Source organism: Neodiprion pinetum, chromosome 5, assembly GCF_021155775.2.
Source record: "Neodiprion pinetum isolate iyNeoPine1 chromosome 5, iyNeoPine1.2, whole genome shotgun sequence".
Classification (NCBI taxonomy): Eukaryota; Metazoa; Arthropoda; class Insecta; order Hymenoptera; family Diprionidae; genus Neodiprion; species Neodiprion pinetum.
Genome location: NC_060236.1, coordinates 3,324,306 through 3,334,773, shown reverse-complemented (window position 1 = coordinate 3,334,773; position 10,468 = coordinate 3,324,306). Strand labels below are relative to the sequence as shown.

Below are 10,468 nucleotides of genomic sequence, written 5' to 3'. Positions count from 1 at the left end.
ATCATGGGTAGTATGCATAGCGTCCATCGTTACACGCATAACGACACGACGCCTATGGGCAAGGAGACGGAGGGGAGGGGTGCTCTTGGGCTTATTGGTTAGGGTTAGGAAGAAAAAGGTCCGAGGGCCACCTCCTATATGCTGAGTTTTTGCCCTAAAGCTCAGATTAGCAGTAGTACGGAAACTAAGAGTAGCCGTAACAAGACCGCGGTCGGTCGGTCGTCGTGGTCGGTCGGTCGGTCGGTCGCTCGGTCTACCGCCAGTCATACCGAGCCTCAACTCAGCCCGAGTTTAAAATCCCAGCAGACGTCTTCGAGCGTTCGACCCACTACAAACTCGGGATAGTAGCAGCACGTCGTAGCAGGCATCGTCAAGTGCAACGCTACCAGCCTCTTAGTGCATACAATAACTACATGTGTAGTTACGCACCGCGATTCGCTGGTCGTTAAAATTCTTCACGCGGGCACTGACTGGACCGACCTCCCCAAGTCCGTCAAGAATCGTTTGGCTCATACGGGGTGTAGTGTGCAGTTTCGAGGTGTTTTGATGTTTGTTAAACAAAGAGACATTTTCGAAATATCTAATTGTTCCCCTGAGTTTTCCCAAAACCTTAATTCCTTGGGCCGTGTCAGCTAGCGACGACAGAGGGAACATGACAAAAGGTGGCATCACTGGAGATGTGTTGGAAGCGCGGACGGAGCCGCGTTCATTGATATTGACGCCATTTTACTAACCTTTTCGGCGCGGTGGAATAATTCAAGCGCTACGAAGCTATTAATTTGCGCGTGACCGATCGTCGTTTATCGGCTTACCCTGGACGCATTTGCGGGAAGAGTATTTCGATATAATATTTCGTATACGAGAATACGGCGATCAGATAGGAATCACCCACTAAGGTATGGCATCACGGTTTCGTATTATGCTCAGCTTCCTTCAGGCCGATCAGGAGGCGCAATGATATTATCGTCCTCCTTTTCGCTTAATGATGTTATCCAATTTATCTCCATGCATGCAACCTACTCCTTCAAATTTGTTGAAACTCCTTCACTGACTAGGCATCTTTCTTCGACAATTCTCTTGGTATCATTGACAAGATTTGCCTGACATTTAATTTTGTTGAGATTCAAGATTTGTCGAGCTAGTAGAAATTTTCACACTGGTGTACTTTAATATTTACCCATTTTTATTCATTTTTATTCATATCGCTAGTATGTCCAAGTATTCAATCTGATTTCGTAGTCGCTTTCAGAGATAGTTTATCAACAAAGTTCAGTTTCACAGTCACAGTTAACCAAAGAAGCCAATGTTGCTAATGCAGCCAAGTCTAGTGATTAAAATCGTGACAAATCTCATGAGAAGCTTAGACTTCTATAAAAATTCTTAATTCGATATTCTACATCATGCTGTTCATATATTGTTTAATACCTATAGCTACACGCTTTGGCATGAGTTTATCCTTTTGTCTTTTGAAGATATCTAGCTTGATTTGCAGAAATTTTTTAATGCTGACACGGAATTACACAAAAATACATTCTTACGAAATCAAACAGTTCTTTATAAGCAAAGATAAACATTAATAATTTGGTTTTCAGCTAGTTAACATGATTACGTTCTATCTATGCCTCGCGTTTGGCAGCTGGTATAGCTTTAGTCTAAAGCCCCGATAACCTATAACCGATGACAAAGTACTTGTGCATAATGCCTAGCTTGGACAAAATTATATTCAACAGTATCGTTTGAGTGTTCAGCTACTGTAAACGAGTCCGTTAACTTGTTTCTTTATTGCCTGTGATAATAGACAGGGTGGTTGATCAGGTATTGGAATTTACCATATACAAACTGGTCTTTTGATTCGTCTTGACATACAAATTTTATTATTATACAACATGTAGCTAGGCAAGTCAATGAGCTGTAAGCATTATATACACACAAATGCTTCGATATTGTTACACTACAATATTTTTGTAGAAACTATGCTATCCGAAGCCTTGTTATATAATTCAATCGCGTAGTAATACACCAAATATTTTTATTAACTGAATGTCCCTGAAAATCAAAGTATTATAATTACAGGATACTTATCTATCATACAAGATGCGCGCCACTAAGAAAAAACTGGCAGGCTTAGTATTCTGAAAGACTTTCTTATAGTGTCAATTGGTATTTTTGTCTTAATGCTCAAAACTATTTGACAAGCAACTGTCATATTATATAAGGCAGCTGAAGAGAGTAAAAATAAATTCCAATCCAATCCAAAAAGCAGACTTGAAAGTTAATGTTGAGTTCCATACCCCTAGGCTACTGTGAATATGTATTGTTAAACACTTCATATGAAAAAATGTTGGCGCGGTAAATTAGCAAACACTGCTTTGAGTTATCAATCTCATTATAAATCTTAATTCCAGGTGACCCTGCGATCGCAGTCAACGTGATTATGGAAGATGGAGACGGGGAGTGCAAAGTTATGGATACCGCAGCTGCTGCAGTCAACGATGAATGCAAGGAGACTGACTATGAAGAATCAAACAACGAAACAATTTATTCATGTTCAGACCAAATCAATACGAGTTCGTTAGAAAATTTATATTCCTCAGAGTCTGAGGATAACGCTAGCAAGAGCCTTGGTTCGTCTTCCAGAATAGCATACAAAGGTTTCAAAAAGCGCATTCTTGCCCAGACGCAAGAAAATCAACCCTCTATATTGCGGAAAGAATCCGTAGAAATACAATTTCAAACAAAAGCCTTCAATTCAAGAGGAGTCAAAGAGAAGAAGTTGGATACTAAGAGAGGAAAAATCACTGAGTACGCCCAGTACCTGGGGCTTCAACCTGCGGCAAAATACAAGTGTTTGAAGTGTCAGTCAGGAGCGACTTTCTGTACCATGTCGATGTTGAAACAGCACCAGCGAAACTGTACTACATCAATGTCTCCGATGCAGGGAGTTTTGGGAAGTCCCGAATCTACCTCAATGCCAATAGCTACAAACTTTAGGATTACGCGCAAAGTATATCTGTGCTCTGCTTGTGGCACGTATTTTGAGAACTGGAATCTTTTCCTGCACATGCGAGAGGTTCACAAGCGACACATATGTCTGTTTTGCCTTGGAATGTTTGGTCAAGCCGAGAGACTCTCGTATCACTTGTCAAGCAAGCATAGTGTACCGGAGACAGAGTTTCAATCTGTCGAAGATTTCTATAATGCTTTCAAAGGTTCCTGCTACCTAATTTGCTGCAATTGTGAGAAAGTGTTTTCCGAGACTGATGACTTTTATAATCACTTTTGTTCTGTGCCACAGAGACAACCTACTGCTAAGACATGCTCGGTTTGTCGGCAAACTGACTCGCATGCTTCTTCTTGCGCTTTGGTTTCAGAAGCCCGACCAGTACCTGCGGATACGACTCCGCTACCGGTAAGTAGCACCTTGTCTATGAAAGCGCAAATGCAATCAGCAGTTGGGAATGGAAAGGGTACGTGTAAACGAATAATACGAAATAACAGGCTAAAGCCAAGCAATTCGTCAAAAATATTGGATTCTTCGGTTCAAAAACTATTTGAGACTGAAAAGACAGAGGAAAAAGCACAGCTTATTCCTGGAAATGACGACGGCAGCGAATCTTATTGCGGCACAAGCGAGAGCTCTGATACAGAGTTTCTCATTGGCACTGCCAGAGATACAGTGGCTGAAACGATTATGGAGGTTTCAAGATGCATCGAAATGACAGGTGTTGACGATTCAGCACGTAAAAGTGAGAAGCCAGAGGACGAAGCTTGCAGTAAGAAATCACCACGAGATGCCAGCACGGAGAGTTACGATAGTGTGACAGAAACCATTATGGAAGTGTCACGATTTCACGGGGATTCCAGTCAAGTATCAGACCAGGATAGCAAACAGGAGTTGGAAGAGCCCATAAAAAGCACAGAGTTGGTTCAAGTACAGGATTTAGTGTCATTGAGCCTGAATCCGGAACTAGACGAACGACTCAACTCAGTAGGTTCCGTCTGTAATGAGTCAGCCAACGAGGAACCGAATAGTAGTGGGATGCCAGTTACTACTCAGAATGATGAGACCTCACCTCAGATTCAAAGGCCTGACAGTCCTGTTAAAAGTTCAGTGTCACATTCTTTATTTAGTCCTCAACATGAAGTACAAACTTTGGATGATATTTTGAAGGGAACCCCACCCAAAGAAGATGTGGAGAAGGAAGAATCTGAGGTGCCTCTCGAAGAAGAAGAGCCTAATGAGTCTACTGAAAAAGAAGAGGTTAACGAGTTTGGAGAACCTCAAACATCCGTGTCGTTCAATGCAGTTGCTGCGACAGATAGAAGTCTAGTAATTAAAATCTGTACGAACAGAGTTTCGAAGTTCTCAGTATCCAATGCAAATACCATGGTTAACAGCAGAGAGAACTACAACATAAATCGAGAGTCGGAAGAGAATAATAATGGCGAAGGTACTACATCCGAAGAAAAGACACCGAATTTATCAGAAATAGAAAGAGACAGTACCGGCGGTTATCAATTAGATGCAGAGGAAAGTGACACTGACAGTGAGAAGCTAGCTGTCGTGGATTGCCCCTTAGATGAAACTGAGAAACTAGCCAAAGACACAAATGATGAGAATAATTCTGGAGGTGAGAAGTCGCGAGATGGGAATCAGGACAAGACTGACTTTGAATTGGATGGGATTCTTTTAGCTGGCCAAGAAGTTCCAAGTATAGATCTCAATGTTGAGGGTACTATGGAGAGCATGGAAATTGAAACACTTCTTAAGCACTGTATAGAAGCGGCAAGTCCGACTTGCATCTATTGCAACCACGCTCGCCAAATAGCTGTGAATGGAAGGCAGTTGGGACTCCACATGCTAGCTGAACATAGATTCCTTCCCCAACATCCTGCTATTATAATCCACAGAGAACAGTTTATATCAAGGATAAAGAAGGCCCTGCAAAGTATTGAAGCTTATTTCTTCAATTTAGATAGCTATAATTCTACAGCAGGCACATACAATGTATCCAACGGTAGATCATACGAATGCTTTCACTGTCGCTTTCATTCGTCGGTACACAAAGAATTGTATCTACATAACAGAAAAATGCACCAAAAGACCATATTAATATGTATTATGTGCAAGTCCACATTTTACAGCTATAGTGAATTGTTGTGCCACATATGTCCAGGAGTTTACTCGCCCAATATAAACGTCAAGTATCGCTGCTGTCTCTGCACCACTAATAATTTGCCTTCTGCGTTCCGGCTGATGGTTCACCTTCGGAAGCGACATCACGCGTGCGATGTTTGTTTGGAATCTACGGGAAACCAACAGAGACTATCCAACCATGTCTGGAAACACAAACTCCATCATTTATGCTACAGATGTGGAATTGCTTATAGGAATAAACCAGATATCACTAAGCACCTCTTTTGGAAACATGGCACAGAGAGTGTTGTGTGCAAAAAGTGTTTGCAGAAGAAATGGCCACACGTTTATCATTTTTGTATCCCACCAACTGCCTTTGTCTGTGAAGAATGCAACTCAAGTTTTTCTCGAGCAGTAGCTTTGAAGGTGCACAAGCGATTACATTCCAATGATTCACCTTATAGCTGTGAGAATTGTACTGCACAATTCATATCAAAGAAGTTGATGCTCAAGCACAAAAAGAATCACAAAGAACAAGTTGATATCCGTGTAGATGTTACTGATGAGACTCATCGTCGGCTGCTCAATGATGAGGAAAGGTCTGGGAAAGATAAAGTAACAAGTAATGACAGTGTGGCAGAGATAGTAGACGTTGCTAAAGAGAGCAAAGAAAGCATTAAGAAAGTAGTCGATGTTTACGATTTGCCACCGTTGAATTTATCCTCAGATAGTGACTCGGACAGCCAAGATGAGAAAGGTCAACCTTCCAAGGGATCAAACCAAGGAACTCCTGCTCAAGATATACTCAAACAAGAATCCAAAAGTATGGATGATAAATTTGTGGAACCTGTTCACCTTACGCCGAGTGAATTTACAAAGACTTCAGTTGAAATTGATCTGATCGAAGACGAGAAAAAAGAAGAGGTTCAAATAATTGACGGGATTTGGGATAATTTTAAGTCATATACGGCTAGTCTTGAAATGAAAGAGTCATCTAGTACGGAGAAAAAAAATAGTGATGAAGAAATAGAAATTTTGAGAAAGATCGTATTGTCTGATCACGACTATTGTGTGGTTGCATCTGAAATGGAAAAAATAAATCCTTCATCTGGTGAAGAAGGCGTAAATGCTGGAAATAGTAAGACTCACAGTACAGAACATGATTATAATGGTAAACCATCCAAAAGCCCAGAAATGCAACCAGCAGTGATTCAAAATGCAGGTTTTGAAAATGAAAGCAGTAAAAAGAAACCTAAAACGCCACGCAAGAAGAAGCATAGCGGTAGCACGTCATCAAGTGATTCGTCCAGCAACAGCGATTCCAGCAATTGCTCATGCGGAACTAATTGTAGCTGCAGCAGCTCATCATCTGGCAGCTCTTCATCTGGTTCCTCCAGTAGCTCAGAGTCAGATAGCTCTGCGTCTGAGGGATCACCTCGCAAACAACTCAATCGCAAGGATCGCAGAAAGTTCAAGGACTTGACGAAACGAGGTAACTCTGATTCGGTTGAACCTGATTCCATTGTAGCGCCACTGCAAATTGAAAACGGTCCCAGTCCTGCCGACATGTGTAATCCGGCACCTCCTCCAGACACTTTACTCAGAGAATCCGATCTTGATACAGACGAGACTGAAACTGACGAAGACTTTTACGACGAACACCCCCAACAGCTTGCCAATAGGCTATTAACTGAAAAGCGTAATCAGTTGACGCTGCTTGCTGCTGTTGCACCTGCTTCTTCAGATTCACCAGTGACAGAGCACCTCAACAACGGAGCAATAAACATGGCAGAACACATTGTAAAACAAGCTCCCCCACTTATTGCTGCAAGCCGTGAAAACACTCCACAGCCAAAAAAGAAAGCAAAAACAAAGAAACGGAAGAAAAGTGACAAAGACAAACAGCGAACGAGCACCCCAACTGTTGAATCCATAAAGTTGAACATTCCGAAATCCTTTTATCAAACAAAACCGGGATTTGTCTCAAGTACGCCAGCTTTTATAACTGTTGTACCTAGCAGATCTTCCACTCCAAACTTCTCGGGACCTGGCCCAGAAGTATGTTCTGCAAAGGAATCTCACACAGGAAACTCAAGTGCTATTCACACAGTTGGAAGCGAATCTGAAACTGATAACAAACGTTCATCGAAAAGAAAGCGAGTTCCGAAACGTTTTTACGGCGACTCGAGCGATGAAGATAGTGAAAAGCAACCAGCATTGAAATGGAGAAAGGTCGAACCCCCGCCACCTGCTCCTGCTCCAGCTCCAGTTACAAATCTGAGACCTTTACAGACAGCGTTCTTTGATAAGTCACTGCCTTTTGCTTCAGTTACAAAGCATGTGGAATCCCCAACGTTTGCAGTATCTGATAGCGAGTCTGAAGCACAGGCAGATAGTAGTAGCGATTCAAGTGGATCTGACACTGAATTGCATCAGCAGGAACAACGACAACAGCAGCCACTTCTACACCAGCATCATCAATTGCAGCAGCAGCAGCAGTCGCAGGTGCAACATTATCATCATGAACAACAACCACCGCCGATGCATCATCTACTGCAACACAACTCTCACACAACTGAGAACAATGCTCCAGTCTTGGAACGTTCTGACAATTTATATTGCTATTGCCAGTGTCCTTATGACGAAGTATCGGAAATGATTGCTTGTGACGGGGATGACTGCCGCATCGAGTGGTTTCACTTTGAGTGCGTAGGAATAATGGTGCCCCCAAAAGGAAAGTGGTATTGCCCAGATTGTCGGAAGAAGCATGGTATTGTTAACAGTAATGACGATTACTTTGATTGATAATACCAACAACGAGCATTCAACTAAAGAGTTGAAACTGCATACATCTATCTTGAACAAAACTGAATCATTTACGTTGAACTGTCAAAGTGAAAGAAAAGAAATGACTCAGTCTGACGACAGAATGCTTAGGCTCCCTCGTGCAAAAATGTATCCACGAGATCTAGAAAGTGATACGAGCCCAGGCGGTAGTCGATCAAACTGTTGAAATTGGTTCAATACCCAAAGATGTAGCAAATGCTTCCAGGTATAATAGCTGACATTTTTCTCCTTTTCGTCTCATGATGAATAACGCAATAGTGACCTGTGTTGATATTTTTCTCAAACCAGCAATTGTTTGTATATAATTGTAAATATAACGTAGAGTTTATAACGATGAAATGAGGATTTCCTGTAAAAATTTGTTTGTACTTCTTTTAATGCCATCAGTGTAGATTACTCTAGGTAAACCCTAAAATTGTAGAGAATAGCTCGCATATGTTGTACGAAAGTTCTGATAACTGGACAGAGGTGAAAATGGAATGAAGAAGATTTTAAAACAGTTATAAAATTTGTAAGCACTGATGCGGTTGTTGTCACTGCTGGCAGTGTCTAGGCCTGTATTCCTGTTACGTTCATCCGTTTTCAGGTGCAAATACTTCTAACCGGTGCTGTACTGCCCAACGCATTTTTCTCTGTCTCACATTAAAAATTATTACATAGCTAAAAAATTTTCCTATCGCCGCGCGTAGCTAGCATAATATTTATTTTACATACATTTTCCGCTTAACACCCCCCTTCCCCCAGATATATACTTGCATGAATTATTTCTAAAGTACAATTTTCATTGATTAAAAATAGATCAATGACCTCATAATAATTGTTGTCGTTGATGAGGATTAAACATGCAGACACAAGAAAGCAAAGTTGAGCTGATATGAATATATGTTCCACGTTTTGCGTAGCAAAAATTCTTATGCAAATACATTGTTGGATTAAGCTATTACTGTACGTGATAAAGTAATTCTAAGTAGTCTCCTTCTAGAAAATGGAATGTTCAATCGATTAAATTACAATTTTAGCATGACTTACGACCGAGCAGCGATTAACAATTGTTATAACGTTTTGTATTTTACTGTTCATGTTCATTATTCGCACTTAATCATTATTAGTTGCAATATATACAATTATCTTGATAGCCAGTAAAGCTTATTTATAATAATACTTATGTATCATTACAATAACTTGTGTTGTACTTCACCTATTGTTACACTATGTATTTATGCCAGTAAATTCCTGGTCAATTATTGTGTATGTTACGTTCACTCTAGACTATTGGTCACAAAGAAAAATATTTTCGAAAGTGATTCTAGACAAATAATCTTCGCTTTGTTCCGCTTTAAACAATTTATATCAGATTCAAGTTTCTTTTCTGGGAAAGTACGAATAATTACTTTTGATCGTTATACGCAACAGCTTGGCCCAACTAGGGATGATATAACATACGTATAGTTTTTCTCCTAATGGAGCCGAGATTTATACTTTGCGAATGGTAGTGATATTCAACACTTTGCTCGTACCTCGACTTGGCTTATCGTGTTGAACGACAACTTTAGATTTATCATGTAAGAAATAGCGCAAATACATTAGTAAATGAGGCATCAATTTTTCGTTAATAATTTTTCTAAGTGAGGTGATCCGGAATTCGACAAGCGAGGCAAAAATAATAAGTTGAATAATATTTCGACGTCAAAACAGTGAAACAATCAGTTGATCAATTTTAATAAATGACCTTCCAACATTCCGTAAATTTGGAAAGTAATTAACGATAGACGGTTGAAACCGTACATCAAGTAACTCGGTATTTAATAAATAATTAAGTGCAACAGTTCTACAGCGGTCCTATAACACGTACAATACATATAGTGAGTAGATGATCTCATGTTATAAAAGTAGTCTGTGAAATTTCTAATTTCGATATCACACGATAAAATTCACAAGTTGTCAAAGCTCAGTGCTGAGCCAAACGATGAGTGAAAAACTTGTGGATGGAAACTGCAGTAGATCTATGAACGTTGCAGATTTTAAAGATGTAACCGCATTATGACACATAACTTACTGATATTTGTCTTGTCGAATTGTATCAATGTGGAGTATCCTTGGCCGATGAAATAATATTCATCTCCGCAGTGGGTTCGATGCCCAAAATTTCCACAGCAAAATCTTTGTAAGATATATCCTGTACCATAAAATAATATACTACTATAAGCAATCGAATTGATGTCGTATTCTTATCTGCTCCTAGTTCACGTCAAGTCTTCAGCTGCTATAATAACTGGCTCTGGAACTGGCCAATAAGAGTGTTACTGTGTAGTAACTTACCGCGGGTAAAAACGAGAAATTGATATCTGCAGCATCTTTCTCCGATTCATCTTCCACCGGCATCAGAAGACTGAGGGCTTTGTAAGCCTGTTCAGTACTCATGCGATCTCCTAAGTCGAAATTATTGCAATTTATCCCTTTTGAAAATGTTTACAAACGTCATTT

At 40.3% G+C, this 10,468-nt stretch overlaps 2 protein-coding genes across 2 annotated transcripts in view; one reads left to right on the top strand and one right to left on the bottom strand.

Annotated features, from left to right (window-relative positions):
* Positions 1–118: 118 nt before the first annotated feature.
* On the top strand, positions 119–10,198 carry MESR4 (misexpression suppressor of ras 4). The gene is made up of 2 exons (XM_046628367.2): positions 119–896; positions 2,406–10,198. The coding sequence occupies exon 2, from the start codon at positions 2,435–2,437 to the stop codon at positions 7,940–7,942; it is 5,508 nt and encodes a 1,835-aa protein (XP_046484323.1). The 5' UTR covers positions 119–896; positions 2,406–2,434; the 3' UTR covers positions 7,943–10,198.
* The window catches only part of LOC124219914 (cilia- and flagella-associated protein 251), a 9,197-nt gene continuing 7,001 nt past the window's right edge, over positions 8,273–10,468 (bottom strand). Inside the window, exons 20-21 of the mRNA XM_069136124.1 lie at positions 10,304–10,413; positions 8,273–10,160 (exon numbers count right to left, since the gene is read on the bottom strand). Of these exons, the coding sequence (XP_068992225.1) occupies positions 10,065–10,160; positions 10,304–10,413 (206 nt within the window). The 3' untranslated portion in view covers positions 8,273–10,064. The remainder of the gene's footprint in view (positions 10,161–10,303; positions 10,414–10,468) is intronic.